The sequence below is a fragment of the Glycine max genome, chromosome 16 (assembly GCF_000004515.6).
Source record: "Glycine max cultivar Williams 82 chromosome 16, Glycine_max_v4.0, whole genome shotgun sequence".
NCBI lineage: Eukaryota > Viridiplantae > Streptophyta > Magnoliopsida > Fabales > Fabaceae > Glycine > Glycine max.
The window spans coordinates 11,898,951-11,919,987 of NC_038252.2; the positions used below are offsets into that span (position 1 = coordinate 11,898,951).

Genomic DNA, 21,037 nt, shown 5'->3' on the forward strand with positions numbered 1-21,037 from the left:
TTGAGAATGTAACAACTTTTTAATTTTTTTAAGACTTTTATGATTTCGATTTTATAGTTTAGATTTTAATAGATTTATAAAACATGAATTCATAATATTTGTAAGGACTTTATGGGTTTACAAGATTTCAATGGACTCCATGAATTTTTAGAAAACATTCAAAATTATAAGAATCTATAAAAAAAATAATTGATAAACTACAAATTTTTTTCCACTCATAAAAATCCAACGAGCCTTTAACATCCATAATTTTTCCATGAAAAATAAATGAACCACGTGACAATCTTTTTTGTATCCTATTCGATTCAACTTTTGAACATAACAAGTCCTATTCAATTGACAATTGAGGCTAGTAAATTAAGTTTTTGTTATTGTAATTTTTTTCACAGCAAATGATTTTTTTAAGGAAAAACAAAATATAGTAGCTGTTATCAAAACAAAAAAACATCCATAGGTCATGAGGGAAGACACGCTCTAGGACAAGTGCACCATGAAGAATAGAAGATTCTGGTTGAGTCTTAACTTTGTACAATAACTATTTCCAAAAACATGTTTTAATAAATTAGATGAGTTCTAGATAGCTTGACCTACCATTGTTAAAAATGATATTGTTCCTCATTAACCAAATCTCCCAACACATTGCATGCCAAGAAATATATCTAAATTTGCGGACCTTTCTAGTGTTGAAGCAAATCTCTATTTGAGTATATAACTTAGAATGATTATATTTGTATTAATAATGAGAAGTTGAATAAGGCACAATGAGTACCATAAACAACCGTAGATACAAAAAGATGAAATCTTCATGGACCAAAATGTCTAGGTGTCCATAATACATAAATGATTGTATTTATATTTTAATAATAAAAAGTTGTTATAGAGAAGCAAGAGAAATGAGAATTAGCCTCTACATGATAGTGACAAATTAACATGTGAATATTGAAGATTATCAAGGTATTTAAGGTTATGAAGTGTTGTACAAGAATGCCTATATTGCCTTCAAGAAAGAGAGAATAAATTATGAGTAATGAGAGAAAAAGAAAAAAAAAAGAATCCAAGAAAATCACAATATTTTTTATGTATATTTTAGACTTTTTTACCCAAGTAATACAAATAAAATAAATGTGTACACAGATAATACATCCCAACAAATAGTTGCCCCAATAATATAAAACACTTTAACCGATTTCTCATTTGTTTTTTTACAATACTTTAGAAATCGGATTTCTAAGTTATTCTTTTTCTTAATGCACCGATTTCATAATATGTCTAATTTAAAGATCTATTTTATATTAAAAATTTTATATCAATCTAATTTTTTCTTTATATTGGACAATAAACTAATATATCTTTGGAAAAAAAACATATGTAAAACAAACTATAATCTATAAAAATCAAAATCATTACTCAAAACATGATAAAGATAAAAATACAAAGGAATGAAAACACATCTTCATAGTGATTTCCTAAATAAACAATAAAATAATATAGTAGAAATATCATCTTAAAATTGTTTTTTTAACAACAATTTCTTTTTAAATCAACTTATTTCATTTTAAACTACAAATAAAATTAAAAGAAATAACAAAAATAATACAGAATGTGCTGAAACTACAAACTATTTTCCGTTTAAACAATTTTAACATAAATATAGATAATTAAAAACAATAAAAACAATTTAAAAAACAAAAAATGAAAAGAAATAACAAAAAATGTACTATACATGGTCTACACAATACACATGGTATCTTAATGTGGCACACACTTGACATAGGAGCACATACGTACTACCTTTAGCCATCGGGCTCCCAATAGATAAGTTATATCTAACCTCTCAATTATTTGAATCCACTTTATCTCTTGACAGTCATTCAATTATCTATCTACCAGTTACACATTATCTCACAATTATCTCTAAGTACTCAATTATCTACTAGCTTTGTTTATAAGTTATGTATTATCTCTAACCTTTATCTATAAGCTATCAGCTATTATCTACAAGTTGTTGATAATTATCTGTAAGGGCTATAACGGCCCCTACAAACAAAGACCCATAGTTGTATTCCACTCTTATAAGAATCAGGATCCTTCGAACCCTTAACACACCTCTCCAACACACATGCACACTTGCTTGCGTAATGCATACTTGTGTATTCATACTCTTTCTCTTATTCTCCTAACTCATGAGTGTTAGAGTTTTTTGTTTTGCATGTCCCTACTTTTGTCCTTCTAAGGATGGTCACTCTCAGTTCAACGTGTGAAGTCTAGGGGTCCATCTTAGTAACGTCCAAGGGGCCATCTTAGTAATGTCCACCTTGACGTGTGTCGGTTTCGGATTTTAGTAAATACACGTGAATAGTAAAGTGTATCATTAAGGTAAATATTCTTTGAGTTGTATTATTTGGATGGATATTTTTTTATAGTTTTTTTGGTAAAAAATTCATATATTTTATATTAAAAAGTCACATGAAATTCATACTAAAAAAATCAACCAAATCTTTATATTTTTAAATAGCATAAGACTTTTTTTAAGTTGCGAAAAATCTTAATAAAATACCTTTAAAATTTATTATTCTCCTTAAAATATCCTTATTAAATATCACCATACTTGTTTATGTATTTTAAAAGTCTTAATTTACCTTTATTTTTTTTTAATCTTAATTCAATGCAGCCGTTAGACACTATGAACTGAATTTTAAAAAATTTAGGAACATGAAACTTTTTTTGTTCAAAATACGAAAAATATGAAAAAGTTTAGGAATTAAACTTAATTAACCAATATTTTTTTAACAATTAACTCCTACTCCTGTTTACGCAACAAATATTTAACCCGCCGCTAACTATGAAGCCCTATTTCAATTTGCAACTGCGATGGCGTCACATGGATGCCGTCGATGCCCTCGGCACACCGATCAGCCACAGCAGCACTGCCCCCACTGCCCTCTACGTCGTCACTGCTCCCACTGCCCTCTCCGCCGTCACTGCCACCACTGCCCTCTCCACAACCCTCACTTTCACGCTGTTAACTTCATCAAACCCCAAACTCAACCATATTTCCCTCCTCTTCCTCACTTCGCTCCCTCACCCCTCAAAACGCATCCCAATTTTGAGTCTCTTCATCATAACGAACAACCCTTTTCTTCTGATGCTCGGTAAGTTCTTGTATTCTTCTCTTTCTCCGTTGGCGTAGCCCCTCTTTATTGTTGTTGTTATTGGCCATAAAGATAAATTGCGTATAATGGTGAAAGGCTAGTGTGGAAGAAAACGGGATTGGGAGGGTTTTGGTTAAGTAAAAATGGAGGGAGAAATCAGGGATTGTGAAACCTAGAGGAGCGTGAGTGATGAGTTTTTGAAATTGAAAAATGTGATTTTCTTTTATTATTATGTTTGAATTAGAATGCGGGCGAGCCTTGCAGCGGTAAAGTTGCACTTAGGTGAACGGTTGGTGGTGGGTTTGAATCTGAAAACAGTCTCTTTCTATATGGGAGGATAAGGCAGTGGGTTATGTTAGCCAATGTTTAAATTAGAACAATGACTTGTGTAGGTGTAGTGGGTAATGTACTTATGAGGAAAAACATAAGTGTTGAAGTGTGAAACCTATGGTTTTAAATTGCCATTGTAGTTGCATTGCAATTATTGAAACTAGGGAAAAACAGGCACTTCGTGCCTAACTGTCTTTCCTTTTTTTTTTTTTTTTTTTATGCGTGGTTTTGATGTGGTATACTATAGTTATAGATTATGTGTGGTTTCGATGTGGTATACTATAGAGGCCGGAAATTGTGGTTATAGACTAGATGGTAATTGAAAACCATGCACAAGGGGGAGCATTCTCAGATAAGACATGAAACCATCCACAAGATATTGAAGGACAGCTATGTTGTGGTTGGAGAGTCCAATATGCTTGACAAACCCTGCTTTAGAATCCTATAGTTTCGATGTGTGTGTGACTTAGGTCCGATACCTTGCAATTGGATTCCAACATCTCGGCACCCTGATGCCTGAGGGTTGGTTGTGCACTAGTCTTTTGAGTTTTAATTGGTCCCAGGCTAACTGCGATGCTTGTGTACCTACCCATGCTGCATGATGTAGCTGAGAGAAATGGTGAAATACTCTAATTAATACCAATTGATAAGAATCTTGGGAGAACTACACCACAAAAGCTAGCTGTTGTAATTGGAGAGTTCAAGGTCTTATAAACCCCACACCAGAATTACTTCCAATGTGGGACTCAAGTCCCATATCTTGCAATGGATTCTAATAGAATTTCACAATGAAATATAGGAACAAAATTGGAACATCGTATTAAAGGCAACCTATTGTTATGATATGAATTGTTATGGAAGAAAATGCCTCTGATCCCAAATTACAGACAAATCTGTGCAGGGTTATGCAGATCAATGCTGTAATTGAGCTATCTCTCTCCAACTAAGGATTTTCCTTTAAGATCTCAAACCAACTATATATGACCAGTCTCTTAAAAATAGGATTTTATTCTTTGATAGATAACTGGCTTGGTTTTCGCCTAAGCAGAAGCAAATCGGAGTATATGGAATGTAAGTTCAACAAAAGAAGGAGGGTTTCTAACTTAGAGGTGAAAATAGGAGACCATATTATCCCTCAAGTCACACGATTTAAATATCTTGGGTCTGTAATACAGGATGATGGAGAAATTGAAGGGGATGTGAATCATCGCATTCAAGCAGGATGGATGAAATGGAGAAAAGCATTGGGGGTGTTATGTGATGCAAAGGTACCGATCAAGCTAAAGGGAAAGTTTTATCGGACTGCGGTAAGACCGGCGATTTTGTACGGAACAGAATGTTGGGCGGTCAAGAGTCAACATGAGAATAAAGTAGGTGTAGCGGAGATGAGGATGTTGCGGTGGATGTGTGGTAAGACTCGACAGGATAAAATTAGAAACGAAGCTATTAGAGAGAGGGTTGGAGTAGCGCCTATTGTAGAGAAGATGGTGGAAAGTAGACTTAGGTGGTTTGGGCATGTAGAGAGAAGACCGATAGACTCTGTAGTGAGGAGAGTAGACCAGATGGAGAGAAGGCAAACAATTCGAGATAGAGGAAGACCCAAATAGACTATAAGAGAGGTTATAAAAAAGGATCTCGAACTTAATGATTTGGATAGAAGTATGGTACTTGATAGAACATTATGGCGGAAGTTGATCCATGTAGCCGACCCCACCTAGTGGGATAAGGCGTTGTTGTTGTTGTTGATAGATAACTGGCTTGGTTAATTTGAATTTTCCATTGTTCTTGTCCCAAAAGTGTATAACTTATATGACATTGTTCCCTGTTACTTATTATTAGATTCTGGTTGTTGTGCTGTCATGATTAGCCTGCGAAATGTAACCGTATATTTCTGTTTTTGCATAGTTTGTTCTGTTGTATCTATTTTCTTGTTATAATTAGTAAAGTGGGAAACAGATTAAATCCTAGGTTTCAGTATGTCTATTTCGTGTTCTCTCTTTATCCTTTATCAAGGTATTCAATCTTTCCTCTGATGCTTTTGATTGTTTTCCAGGATTTCACTTGAGCTGGAGCATATAGTGCTGGATGGTGAGGAAGAGGAAGATGAGCCGGTTTTTGTTCTAACTGACGAATGGAGGGAATTCTTTGCACAATCTGAAGCTAGGAGAAAACTAGGTAGCCAATCTATCCTTAGCTCTTTCTCCTATACATAAATAGATTACTAATGCAGTTTATGTCTATTAATGTGTCTGAGTATTTGTTCTTCTGAATTCTTGATTCTCAACCGAACTTGCTGTTTAAAACTTGAGCATGTCATACTGTCTGGTGGGATTCGCTTTTCTTTTCTTTTTTCAAGTCAAAATCCCCTATAACTCAAGATCAAGTAAGTAGGGTCTACATATTCGATGTTACATAACTGAGTTTGATTAATCCAGATAAAAAGATTAGGAACAAGGCAATTATTAATAATCAAAGTCGTTTATGAATCTAGTTTCTAATTTTTTTATGCATGACATACAGAAAAGAAGCAGGGCAAGAAGGGAAAGAAGTGAATATAGTGAGAAACGTTTGCTAACAATACTTTTGGGTGGTCAAGAGGTTGCTCAAGGGTGGTTGATGACCATCCTGCTCTTTAGGATGTAATTAATTTCTGTTGAACTAGATGAGGATCAATCGTATGACGAAAAGGGATCGTGTCTGCAGTTATTAAAAGGATGAATTACTAATATTTGTAGTTCATTTATTGTTTGTAAGATGTTGTTATTTTTAATTTCCAATTACTAAAGTCCAATCCGTAAAGAATGTGTTTAAAATTGTCAAAGTATCCTTGTGTCTGTGTATTTGTATAAAGCATTTCTAAATTTTGTAAGATTAGAAATGCCGAATTATGTTTAGGACTTGGATTTTGCAGGCATAACGATTGGAGGGATTTTTTTTAATTTTAATTAAGTATTTTCTGTTTTGATAATTTTTTAAAATGAAGAAAATAAAATGATAGATTGTCATGAATTTATTGTCAACGTATATTTTTCTTATAAATATATTGAATGCTCTTTATTTAAAAATAGCTTAAATTTTAATTTTGGCTCTTCTAGTTTGATGAGTATGTGACTTTGGTTCCCTGGAATTTAATTGAGACATTTGGTTTCCTTGGTTTTAAGAATCCGTAATTTTGGTTAATTTGTCAAATTGTACTTATGTGACACATTTATGTTTTGATTATTAACGCATAACTTCAAACAGTAAAATTGTTAAGTAAATTATAAATTGATTAAAAATTTAATAATTATTAAAAAGAATTTAAACCTAATCCAACACATCAGAAAAATTCACTAAAGGAAAAAATATTGAAGCAAACCCATCACAATAACCAAAAATTGTGAATCTTTAAAAATTAAGAGAATCAAGTGTTTCAATTAAATTAGATTAAAATTATAATTTAATCCTAATAAAAAAGTTGCTCTCTGTTCCCTTGTGTAAACTTATATTCCCAATCATACTCTAAGTATTATTCATAAGAAAATCATATTCAAGTAGAGTGATAACACACCAATCATATTTTAACACATTATTTTTGCAACTAGATTTTGACCCATGCATCACGGGATAAATAGAGTTTAAGTATAAAAATGAGCATAAATGTTTGCTAAATAATATTATAACTTTTACTCTTTTTTTTATCTAATTGTTGCATGAATTCAATCTTAAATGTGATTTGTTTTATATAATAGAACTGAACAATTAAACAACACTTACTAATAATATGTTTAAAATATGAAAAACCATAATAGTATTTAATCTGGACACAAACATATAATAAAGTTGAATGGTATATTTAATCTAAGTTATTCGGTCAATCTGATTAACCTGAGGTATAAAAATAGACATAGACAATTAACAAAGAGGATGAGAAATTTTACTTAAATTTTATTTTTTAAATCTAATTGATTCCACAATTATATCTTAAATATTATTGATTTTTTAATAGAAAATAATTATTGAACAACGTATACCAAGAATATGTTTGAAATATGCAAAACAAAGATGATATTAATATATCAAGTATAGTATTTTAACTCATGTTATTCATCCAATGTGATTTATCCAAGTGTAAAAATAGGTATAAACAATTGTCAATGAATATGACAAATTATAATTAAACTTTATTTTTTGTATTGAACTTAAGTCACCATTGTATCTTCAATATTATTGTCTTTATTTTTTTCTTACAAAATTGACTTTATTTAATGGAACTAAACAATTGAGTAACATTTACTAAGTATATGTTTTAAAATATGCAAAACCACAAAAAAATTAATACGTCAAATGTAGGATTTAACCTTTGCATAAACATACATGATAAAATTGAATCCTATATTTAACCTTTGTTATTCACCCAATGTGATTACCCCAAGTGTGAAAAGAGGCATAGGAAATTGATATAGAGCGTGATGAATTTGACTTGATTTTTTTTTATCCAATTTGCACCAATTTTATCTTAAAATGTGAATGTCTATATTTAGTGGAAATGAACTATTGAACAACGCATACTAAAAATATGTTTGAAATATGCAAAACTAACAATAGCATGCATAGTATTTAACCCATGCTATGGCAAATTTTACTTTAATTTTATTTATTTTTATCCAACTAATACCATAGTTTTATCTTGAATGCTATTGTTATTATTTAAATGGAAATGAACAATTAAGTAACGCTTAATAAGAACATGTTTCAAATATGCAAAATTATGATAAGATTAATACATCAAGCATATATATGTCTTGTGCATGCATGCACCATACATACATTTTCTTAATAGCATGGGACATACATAATAAAGTTGAAGCTTAAAAATATGCATAAATGATTGTTTAAGAGTGTGATAATTTTTACTTGAATTTTTATTTATTTGTATCCAATTGAAGCCACAATTATATGTTATATACAATAATTTTGTTTTAAAATATTTAATCTAGATACTAATGTTAAGGAAAAATAGATAAATTTACTTATGACTATGTTTGACAGATATTTTAGTTAACTTCTAATTTTTTATATTTTCTTTCATTTTTATCTCTATTATATTTATCCAATTTCTTGATTATCCTTTTTAAATAAATTATGTTTTTATTATTTATGCTATTTGCACTTTTCAACTAATTCAATAAGCTAACTTTTCAGCTTAAACTTTCGGTTAATTTCCCAACTAATTTTATCGAATATAGCCTATATAAAAAAATATTCAGTAATTTTCATATGTGAGAAGATAATAATGATTTATCTATAAAAACGATTTTAGATTGTATTCAAATAGAAATTTAATAAAAATTATATGTTAAAATTATTATCATAACAATGAATTAAAAAAATCATCATAATTTATACGTTAGTGTGGTTTAAGACAAATGGTTCATTCCTTTAAGTGTAGATTTTGTTACTTGATTTAGTAAAAAAAAATCGTTCCCATAAATTTTATTTTATGCATAATTTGTAAGCAGAACAAAATTAATACGTGAAATGTACTATTTGACTTATGCATTCAATGAATTAGTAAAAAAAAATAAAAGAATTACATTTATCTTAAAATTATTATAACAATCAATTAAAAGTGTAATTTAACTCTAATAATTTTCTTACAGCAGCAAGTAAATATTTTTTTACTATAATAGATTGTGATTTTTAAAAGATGGCACAATTAATCTTAATTGTGTATAAGTTGAACAATTAAAAATGAGAATTTATTATAGTAAAAATATATATTTTTTACTGCAGTACAAAAATATTATACTCATATATGAATTTTTTTTACGGCAGTATAATATTAATTATGTATATGATGTTTACACAATTAAAAATTACAAATTACTATAGTAAAAAAATAAATAAATTGTAATTTTTAATTGTGAAAACATCATATACACAATTAAGATTAAATGTGCAATCTTTTAATTGCATAGTTATTTTTAAAAATTATGCAAATAAGTTATTTTCAATTTATCATTTAATTGATCCAATCAAACTTTGCCTGCATAAAAAATAAGCTCATATTTATGCTCATACTATCTATAAATTATTTACATTAATAACTGAGATTGAATAAAAATTAAGTTTTTAATGTCTATGCACTCAGGTGGAAATGAAAGCCAAATCAAGCTCTAGTAGGCTTGAGCTCGGTCTGAGTTGAATACGTAAGGCTTGAGTTTGGCTCATTACCTGTCATAGGTTTTTTTTAAGGCTTGGCTCGACTTATATAAAAGCCTGACTTGGCCCACGAGCCTATTTAAAAGTCTGCTTAAAGACGTCTTTGATTAATTAATTATTTTAAAACCTAGTGAAATACTAACTAAAGAAGGAAACTTATAAAATTTCGTATAAGTAATGTACAAATCCAAAAATAATTGATAAACAAAATCATATTGAATTCAAGTCGTTAAAGCACAAAGTATATCAAAAGAAAATAAAAAGAGCATAATATTAAAAAATGTATGGATTAGAGATGATTTGTAGAAAATGAATTTTATTCTACGTGAACAGTGTGCATGAACAGTAATAAAAATTGGAATTCTAAAATCCTAGAATTATTCTCCTCTTCGAATAAAAACTCCCTAAACTAAAACCTTGGTGCTGTTATATAGCTCCTCAGCCCCAAAACTTACAAATCTATTTTAAGTCCAAGTCCATAAACGAAATAAAATAAAATCTAGACTAGATAAGATAAGATGAGATGAAATAAAATCTGGACGAAATAAAATCTTGATAGAATAAAATCTGAATAAAATAAAATCTAGATAAAATAAAATTTGGATAAGATAAGATTTGATAAAATAAAGTTATTATTATTATTATTAGTTAAACAAGCCGGCTTGTCAAGTTTAACAAACTTTTTTTATGATTTGAACTTGGCCTTTTTATCTAAAAAGACTTTTTAAAAAGCTTGAGCTTGACCTTTATAGTAAACAAACTAAACCGAGCTGAGCCTTACATAGGCCGAGCCGAAGGCCCTCGACAAGCTGCTCGGCACATTTCCACCCCTACTCAATGTAAAATAGTTTTATAGTGTTATTTAATAATAAATTATTATTTAAATTACTTTAAGATAATTATTTTAAAAATCAACAGTTTTATTATACATGATAAATTGTGATTAAATGACTACATAATTTTTTTTATTTTTTATACTGTGAGTATATAATCTTTTTTCTCATATAAATATAGATAAACAATTCTTATTTCAAGTAGATGAATATCACTTTGATTATTAAAAATCAGAAATTGTTCTAAATTTAGTTCAATGAAGATTACGACTTTAATATTATTACAATCATTACTAGTTGTAGGATTAAGTTTCATTTTTAGTTTACAATTCTATCATTTATTTAAAACTTTCCATTAATAAATTGCTAATTTCATGTATAAAATAAGATCAGTAATAATAATAATTTATTATTTTCACTAAGGATTCAAATAACAATTTTAATTTTAAATTCATTAAAATTAATTAAGGGAGTCTAGTTAAGTTAATTAATGAGTGTTATAAATTCTCTTATAGATATTTTTGATTCCTATGGATAAAAAAATTGATTAAGTTTGTTTTTTTTTTCTTAGAAAAGACCTGATTTGTAAGAGTACCAAAACTTTACATGAATCCATCCTTATTTCAAGTAGATGATTTTTATTTTGATTAAAATCCATTAATATGGTTAAAACTTTTCTTGAATAAATTGATGATTTCAATAAGTTAATCAAAATTTTGATACGTGCGAATATTAATTGTGGGATAATTAAAATAGATATGGAATAAAATGTGGAGCATTAATGTCATTTAAAGAAATCCACTAATTTAGTCTCAAACAAAAATTATACAATGTTAATTACTGATTGACAGAAAAAATAAAATTGTGTTAATCGCCTCTCTTTTAGGAGGAAAAATAAAATTACACAAATGTTTGCGTCAATATAAATTTTGACATGGTTAATTTGAGAAAATAATGGGTAATTAATATAATTTACATTAAAATGGGTAATAAATTAAATAGGAAATTTATTAATATAATGTGACAACTTTTATTAACATGTGAGTAAAATGTTTATCATGAAAAATAAAACGTTAAATATATAGTTAAAAAATATAATTTTTTCAAATATAAAATTAGTGAATTGGAAGTGTTAATTTTAAATATAATGTTTTTAAAAATGTTATTTAATTATAAATAGTAAATGTAAAATACCAAAATATAACCTTTTATATATCATGTTTATTTGTTTAATTATAAATCTTTATAGTTAAATAAAAATATATAATATTTTTTTAAATATACAATTAATGAACTGGAAGTGTTAATTTTTTAAATTTAAAATAATTTCTGGTTTCTGTAATTTTTTTATTATTACAATTAAACATTAAAATTTTAGTTAAACTGCTTTTTTTTACATATAAAATAATTATTTATCCTTATATCTATAAAAGTGAGGTAATACTTATTAGTAAGGTTATAAAATATAATTTTATAATTACTCTTTTATCCTTGAAGAGAATGAGAAAGTTAAAATTACACTTTTAACCTTTAAATGAACAAGAAAAGGATAGTTACTTAATTAATATATATATATATATATATATATATATATATATATATATATATATATATATATCATATGAGAATAATTATTTTATGTGAAAATGAGAATGACTAATGTAAAAGGTCAAAATTAAAAAATTTTAAATTCAAATTAAAACTTTATTTAATCATAAAATCTTCAAAAGATATATCAAACAAAAAGTCAAAATATCTTAAAGATTTAATTATGACATTCTAAAATATTTGAAACCTATCATTATCATGAATATCACCACTACCACCACTGATGACGGTTTCTACCACAACTCTCATGGTTACCTTAACCACTACCATGCTACCATGACCACCAGTGGCACCACCAACATGACTATTGTTGTCATGACCACCACCACTACCATCACCGCGATCATCACCATGACCACCGTCCTGACAACCAAAATGACCGCCCCCGCTGTCATTGCTGACGGTGGTGGTGGTAGTAATGGCGACGATCATGTTCGTTGCGATGACGGTGATCATGACAATGATCATGTTGGTGGTGGTGTCGGCAATGATGATGGTCGTAGTAATGATCTTAATATAAATTAAAATTTTAAGATATTTGATGTTATGTTTGGTAAATTTTATAGAGATTTTATGGTTAAATGGAATTTTAAATTTAATTTAAAATGTTTTAATCTTCACCTTTTATTTTAATCTTTAACCATTTTCATATGATATATATATATATATATATATATATATATATATAATTCCTCTTCTTATCATATACTACTTATTATACTTATACTTATACCTGATGTCATTTTCCTAATGTTCAAGAATTATAGAGGCAAGAGCAAGTCTATATGCTGTAGATCTTAAATTCTTGATAAGAATATATATTTCCCTCCTCTTCTTCATAGGCATCTCCTTCCACTGTTCCTCTCTCAAATGAGATAGTACAGCAGCCTCACAAAAGCCCTCTGCTAATAGACTCTTGCTAGAATGTCATTGCACTCACTAAGATTCTCTACAATGAGTCATTTATATTATATACTAAAGCAAAAAAAGGACAAGATTTCACAACCTTCCTTGAACAGAAGCTGTCGTGACAAACCCTATAGGCCACCGGTGAGACTTGATAGAAATTGAATCATCTAGTATCTGCATTCCCCATTTACTAGAGGAATGTTCTTTGAAGTATAATCGCATAGCAGATTGACACATTTAAATTCCCTCTTCTCTTTTCTCATAACTGCACTATAGTCATGCAATATATACAATATCATTTGTAAGATTCCATCTCAATTGCATGAGCCATAAAAATGGATAGAAGAAAATCAATGCAGTTTTGCTAGCTGCTATCCATCCCCAGGTTCTAGCCTACATTTAATTGAGAAATTTACAAAATAATAACTTTTCTGAAAAAAAGCAGTTGCACATCATATTCTATTACCATGTACCCCGACAAAACATAAGGGTTGGCCAAAATCCAAATGAACAACAAAATTTACGAGAATAGTGGACCATATCCAACCAAGAGAGGAAATTATTATTAATAACAAGAAAAGGATTTCATAATTTTAATGTTAATTACCTTGAAGTCCATACAAATAACTGCACCCTCTTCAAAGCATCCTTCTTTGAATGGATGAAGATGAACTCTTACAAAGCAGAGCTTATGGTCATAAATGTCGGACTTTCTATGCCTTTGATCAAGCTTTAGTTCACTATTAATAAACTTAGACATTCTAGCCTTTCCATCTGCTTCATAAGGAAACAATAATAATTGACCAGTTTTGGTTTTATTGAGGAAAGTAGTCAGCATACAACCTGTCCTGACTACAATTCCATCCAATGAATTACTCCCAGAGTTAGAATTTGAAATTTCAAAGTTTCCATGGCAAGGGTTTGGTAATGAAATAGCATTGGTCAAATGTTCCCAAGTTGAAAGATCAGGAGTCTCCCATTGCACTAATCCATTTGTTGAAAGTAATGCGAACAATACCCCATGGAGGCAGGATGGGAACTCTCAAATGCCTTATCGAAGGAGGATGAAGTTCTGCATTTTGAATAAAAGCAGTAGCTTTAGCTTCCATGAAGCAAGTGTATGCCTTACAATCTGGGAAATCTGAAGGGAAAAATGGTAGGCCCATCTAAACAAAAAGGTTTTTTGAGCAAGATTTATTAGTCACATGAAATGGTAGAAAAAATGCATTTTTTATGCAGTACAGGGTGCAAATACTTCTCACGAAATCCAGTGCTTCTCTTGCAAACCTATTGCATAAGCCCCATTAGAGATGAGCAGAATCCAGAAGGCTTTGATCCAACTTAAGGGAAGTATAACAGACCATCTAGAAGACAATCAAAGAAGCATTTTATCATTTATCATATAGTACATAATAAGGAAGGTGTTGACATAAATACTTTATGCATTTCAAGGAATCATGTTCTATCCCAGTAGAGAATTAAAACTTAAAATTATGATATGCTTGTCTTATTATTGTTCTTTTATATCTTAAGCAGGTGATCACAAATACCTATCATTTGTTTTCAAGAATAAAGGCTACGCAATAGTACTAGATAGAGTTCATAGACAACATCAGTAATTTCAAACAAAATAAAAGGAAAAATAGATCAAAGAAGTTACCCTATAATCAATTCCTTCATATCATTTTTTAAAAGAAGAATAAGGGAAGATATCGAGCACTGCACCTTAGTTGAAGAGATGGCCTCTCCAGAATCTATATCATCAAGGCAGAAATTAACCATACGTTCATGGTGTTTCTCCTTGGAAAGGACACTGTCTTCCACTGAGGACCTCAACCCTCTGGTGGTAGCATACCATAGATCATCAATATCAGAATGGCTATCTTCAATTTTTGACCATGATAATGGAAATTATTCTCTTCCAATTTTCCTCCCAATTCAGAACGCTCTTTGTATTTAGTTTCTTGTGCATCTCTGGCAGTTTTAGTTGAAATGGGCTCCACTGCAACAACAGTTTCTTTCAGGGCAATTCTCAAGGATCCTTGACATTAAGAGATTACATAGCACAAGAAGAAAAATAATGCTCATTTTTCAGTATGGATGAATTTCTGTTCTGAGAAACAGACTCTTCTTCAATAGCCACATGTTTCTTTAATTGGCAATAATTCTCTGAAATATTGTAATGCCAAGAAGAAAAATAAGCCATTTCAGATCATTTACGTTAAAAAAGGAAAATATTTTGTCTAATTTAAATAACAAACCTTCCAACAGGATGCAATATTTTTTTTAAGAAGTTGAAATGTCCCTAATCCAAATAATTCTAATATTGCAAGTTGACCCTCCCCTCAAGGGAAAAATTGAGATGCCCTCTTCCCCATCTGAATAAAACAAAGCATATATTGTGAGTGAGTTTATATATAGTTTACAGTTATATTCTTCAACTTCAGCACGGAAATTAAAACCTTGGCCAAGCAACACCAACCAAATAGTGATTCATCTCACAAGAATTGTTATCTAACAATATAACATTTTTTCAACTTTTACATTTAAGCAGTTTTGTAGTAGGATTAATACTAATTTGTTAAAGAAATAATGACAAGCTTGTGAGACAAAAGGACCTATGATCATCTGAATCTTTACACTATCAGCTTAGATACAAATCCATATTAGGTCCCACCACCCAAAAGTGCCATAGACATGAAAGCATTTCAAAGGGACAATGACAAAGAATAACACAGTAAAATCAAATTATTTGTAACATAAACCTGGGGGAGAATTGGTTTCACAAATCTTTCCCAGTTTTTATGTTTATCAAGTACACATATTGATAGGCTCATGAAGGCCATGACAGAAAAATAAAGGAAAATAAGCCAAAGTAGTTAGAGTAGATATAGAAGTAGTTAGGTTTGGTTTAATATTAGTTAGTTACTGAATTAGTTTGGTGGCTAGCTTAAATAGCAGAAGGGAAGTATAAGATCACTCATTCTGCATTGTTACTTAGTGTACTTACCAAAATCCAGAGCCAGGACATGTCAAGGTAGATGTGGCCAAAGTGGGCTCCTGGGCTTCACACGTCAACTTTGAGAGTGACCTTTGTCAAGAGGACAGGAGGGGGAGCTTGCAAAACAAAGGACTTTGACGCTCAAGTATATGAGTGAGGAGAATAAAACAAGTATATGAGTGTATGTAAGCTCGAGTGAGTGATAGAGAGAGATGTGCACAAGTGTGTTGCTCATGTGTTGGAGTGTGTTGGATGTGTTGAGGGCTCGATGGAACCTGATATTTATAGGAGTGGAGCGTAACTGCGGGTCCTTGTTTGTAGGGGCTGTAATAGCCTTTGCAGACAATTCTGAACTTATAGATAATAGCCGACAACTAGTAGATAATGTTAGAGATAAACTGTAGCTTATAGATAAAAGCTAGAAGATAATTGTACCTTGTAGATAATGTGTGACTTTGTAGATAATTAACTACCTGCCAATAGATAAAGAGATTCAAATATATTCAAATATTGATCGATTAGAGATAACCTGTCAGGTAGGGAGCCCGGTTGCTAAGGGCTGAGTGTCCGTGCTCCTATTCCAGGGCTGACGTGGAGGGTTGACACGTGTCTTAGAGTGCTATGTAGGGTGTGATGAGGACAAGGCAATGACTAAGGGCAAAAAACCTTTAGAAGGACTTGGAGGACCTATGACAATGGCTAGAACAAAGAAGGCCAAGGAAGCTCTTCAACAAGTGTTAACCATGCTATTTGAATTTAGGCCCAAGTTACAAGTGGAGAAGTTTCGGATTGTCAATTGCATCATGTTCCAAGAAGAGTAGAGGGCGCCACCTTTGTTGAGTGGTTTTATTAGCATTTTGTTAGTTGAAATAAAGGCCCAAACTTGTGTTAAAGTGACTATCAATTCTCTTTGGATTTGCACCACCTATGGGCTTGTTTTTTTGAAGAAATTAAGGTTTAATAAGGTGGAAACTCTAGGCTTGTGGCTACCTCTTGGCTAACCAGGAGTTGTGCATTTTTCCACATGTTTTGTGTCTTAATTCTAGTTTTAATTAGGTATAATGACACCATCAATTGTTGTTATTGGTGATCATTTCAACTTCTCACTTTTGTAACCAACTTGATGCCATTTCTATTTATGGGCTATGCATTTTCTAATAAAAACACACACATTGAATTGAGTTTTAACCACCTTGTGCATGACACTAATTCCTGAGGAATGATTCTTCCAACCACCTTCTTCATTCTCCTTCTTTCTCCATCCAAACACATTCAGACTTTGAACCAAATCCATTCCATTCAGCCCTCCATAAACTCGCCACTTTCTCTCTCCTTATCCAGTCCATTTTCTGAATTTTCATACAAGTACAAAAAAACCTTTGAAGATCCATCCTTAACCTTTGTGCAAATGGGTTTACATCAGGGTGCCACATGTATTTTGTGGACCTTAGACATTACACTTAGTATTTGGGAAAAGAAAGTTAGATTCATTTAGAAGGAGAATCCTCTCGTTCGTGCTTTCGTTATTGACACAAATATGATTTCTTAGTTCTTTCTATCTGAAATCTCAGACTTTGATTTTGGGTTTATAACACAAATTATGAAAAATAAAATACAATTCCATAGAAGAAGCTAAAGAAGAAAGTGAGCCTCTGTTTGGCAGGCAATCTATAGATTATCATATCCTTCTTCAAAGGCGGAAGCATGCATCCACACCCAAAGGCATCTGAATGAAGAACCATATTTCATTTTTCACTTAGCTAAACACCATGTTTGTTTGAATTGTTACAAATATCATGCTGTCCAAAAGAAGTATAATGATTAGTTCCATCTAGTTCAGTACACATATTTTGTCGGGAACTTGGTTGCCACATGTAGGTAACATGAGCAATTGGCTGAGAAACTGGTGCTCCACATTGATGCAACTGTGAAGAAACAAAAATTAATTTAGTTTAACTAAACCAACCAGGTAATTACTAGAGTTAGCAATAGGTCACCTACCATTGCACTTCCATAGGTTCACTGGAAAGAATAGAGTCTTCATAATTTTCAGGATGTGTTGCTGTTTCCATATAGGGTTCCAGCACCTTTCTTAATATTGACATTAATAAATTTTGTATACAAGAGTCAACCTTAAATAAAATTAAGAAAATCAAACCTTTACCTTTTCGGGTTGTGAGCTCGCAATAATTATTTGATACATGCATTTCAGTATGTTTGAATAAGAACAACAGTTTAGAGTGTCTTTTAGACTCAGATGTATAACTGCATCGTCTAGGGTCCACAAAATACACGTGGCATCCTATGTGGCACTTTGAGACACGTGTCAACCCTCCATGTCAGCCTTGCCACAGGTGCACAGACGTTCGACCCTTAGTAGTCGGGCTCCCTAACTGACAGGTTATCTCTAATCTCTTATTATTTGAATATATTGCAACCTCTTTATCTCTTGGCAGGTAGTTAATTATCTACAAAGCCACACATTATCTATAAGGTACAATTATCTACTAGCTTTTATCTCTAAGCTACATATTATCTCTAACTTTATCTATAAGGGTTTGGGAGTTGTTTACGCACGGGGAAGGTATTAGCATCCCACGCGCTCGTCACAAGGGACGATAGTCTTTAATCGAGTGTGCGAAACATGACTTCAAAATTATGTATTTTTCCTTTTTATGTTTATTATTTTTTTGGGGTTGACAAGGGTGTTGCCCTTGCTCCTACATATCCTCAGGTGCGATGAGGAATTCAGACCTACGTAGTTCTTTATGTCTGAAAGTTCACGTGTTAAATTGACTTTATGTTTTTTTTGAAAGATTGATTTTAATTGCGAACAAAAGTCATTTAAGGCGTTGGACCTTGAAACGATGTTTTAAATTTTGAAAAGCGGAGAGATTCGTTAAGGCGTTGGACCTTGAAATGATCTTTTGATTTTTGAAAAGAGGAGAGAATCGTTAAGGCGTTGGACCTTGAAACAATCTCAAGCGATATTTGATGAAAAGAAATTAGTTATAAGTTGGTTTTATCTTGGTTTTGTTTATTAACTTTCAATCTCTTTAAAAATATGATTTACGACACAAATGATCGGTTGAAATTTACTTTACAAGAAGAAAATAGATTACTGATGGTTGAAGAATGAGATGAAGGTGCACAAAGCAACAAAGAGGACCCCTAAGGGTGCATAGACCGTATCCAAATCCTTAAAAAAATTACTAGCCGGATGACGAATGAAGAACACCGAACGAAGAATGATGTAGAAGTCGATTACGGTCGCAATTCGGTAGCGCTTTGGCCTCGTTTTTCTCTTCTTTCTTCTTATTCTCTCTAATTTCTCTCAAAATCCTCTTAATATTGAATGTCCAACCCCTTCCTCAGCCTCCCTCATGCCTATTTATAGAAAAATGAGGGCACTTGGTGGTCTTACAGCTCGCCCAGGCGAGCTGGTTACTTCACCCCTAAGCTATTTGGGGGCCCAGGCGAGCCAAAGCCCAGAAAATTCCTAAAATGACCTTTTTGCCCCTTCCCTTGGGTATTTTCCGCATTCTTGACCAAAACATTGAATGATCTTTTGTTTTGCACGGTAATTGGTGTCGAACAACTCAATTCGGCTAGCGAGAATCAAAATATCCATGAATGATAGCCCACGAACAAAATTAGGGTATGGCACCTTGTTTTGTAGGTCCCCCCTCTTGCCCTCTTAACAAAGGAAACTTTCAAAGCCGACGTGTGAAGTCTGGGAGCTCACTTTAGTCACGTCCACCTTGACATGCACCATCTATGGATTTTGGTAAGTACATTTGTTGCCCACTGTGGGGTTGCAGTAAAACATACCCTGTGGTCTCTTGTTATCTCTCTTTTTCACCCATGGTTAGCACTCGGTCTAGTCTCAGACACAAGACCCCTTTTGAAGGCTCCAACCCTTCACCAACAACCATGACATACATAGATACTTTTTAGCAACTCCAAAACTGTATTACAAAGATGGAGTGATGCCATGAGGAAGAGTTGAGAAAGCTAAAGGCTGACCATGATTAGCTGGAGGCTCGCATCAGACATCCCCAGGGCAACAAGCACTCTGCTTACACATTGCCTGAGCACACCTAAGGGGAAATACACCCCTGAAGCATAGTCAACACTCCAGATGATTTAAGTCTCTCCCACATGCACCGTCCAGCAGGGTGGACTACTCGTCGGCACCCTTTTGTCGACCACATCATGGAAACGAACATACCCTTAGGTTGGAAACCACTCAACTTGGAGCCATATGATGAAACCACTGATCTAGACGAGCATCTGGATGCCTTCCTTACTCAGGCACATCTATACACTAATGACAATGCGATCCTATGTCGTGTCTTCCCAACATTCTTCAAGGGGGTGGCATTGACCTGGTATGGTGGACTCCCACCAAGATCCATAGGTAGCTTCGACACCCTCGTCAAACGCTTCGATGCACAATACACAACTAGCCAGTCTCATTGCATGACCTCTACCGCTTTGGCCAGTTTGCGACAAGCAAACGACAAGTCCCTCAGAAAATTCATGGACAGATTTGGGCGCATTGCCGTCCAAATTTGAAATCTTAACCCAAAGGTAGCATTGCATTCCATGCTCCTCACCCTACAACCTGACAAGTTCCCAGACAGTTTGTCCAAAAAACTTGGTGGCATGGATGAGTTGCACAAACAAGCCAAGGGCTACATCCAGATGGAAGAAATGTTCAAATTTAGGAAAAAAGTCAAACAACCTAAACAAAAGCACGACAAGCGAGAAGGAAGCACCAAGACTGACTCACACGTGTAGGATAAGAGGTACAAGCCAGAAAAGCACCAGCCTTTCCTAAAAAGGCCCAGGTATAAGCGATACACACCCTTGACGACCAATCACACCTACAATCCTTGAGGAAGCTTTCAACTTGGAGGTACCCATCAGGCTACCCTCGATGAAACCTCCTAGGCCGGGGTTAGACACGACCAAATACTATAGGTGCCATCATGGTA

At 32.2% G+C, this 21,037-nt stretch overlaps 1 protein-coding gene and 1 pseudogene across 1 annotated transcript; one reads left to right on the forward strand and one right to left on the reverse strand.

Moving 5' to 3' along the window:
• Positions 1–2,844: 2,844 nt before the first annotated feature.
• On the forward strand, positions 2,845–6,281 carry LOC100805855 (uncharacterized). The gene is made up of 3 exons (XM_003547737.5): positions 2,845–3,152; positions 5,536–5,657; positions 6,003–6,281. Exons 1-3 carry the CDS (start codon positions 2,872–2,874, stop codon positions 6,032–6,034), a joined length of 435 nt encoding a protein of 144 aa, XP_003547785.1. The 5' UTR covers positions 2,845–2,871; the 3' UTR covers positions 6,035–6,281.
• Positions 6,282–12,874: 6,593 nt separating this feature from the next.
• On the reverse strand, positions 12,875–18,109 carry LOC112999775 (uncharacterized; annotated as a pseudogene).
• Between the last annotated feature and the right edge of the window lie 2,928 nt (positions 18,110–21,037).

Coding starts and splice junctions, on each gene's coding strand:
- LOC100805855 (XM_003547737.5), top strand. CDS start 2,872: ATGGCGTCACATGGATGCCGTCGATGCCCTCGGCACACCGATCAGCCA. Junction 3,153..5,535: donor CCCTTTTCTTCTGATGCTCG/GTAAGTTCTTGT, acceptor ATTGTTTTCCAG/GATTTCACTTGAGCTGGAGC. Junction 5,658..6,002: donor TGAAGCTAGGAGAAAACTAG/GTAGCCAATCTA, acceptor CATGACATACAG/AAAAGAAGCAGGGCAAGAAG.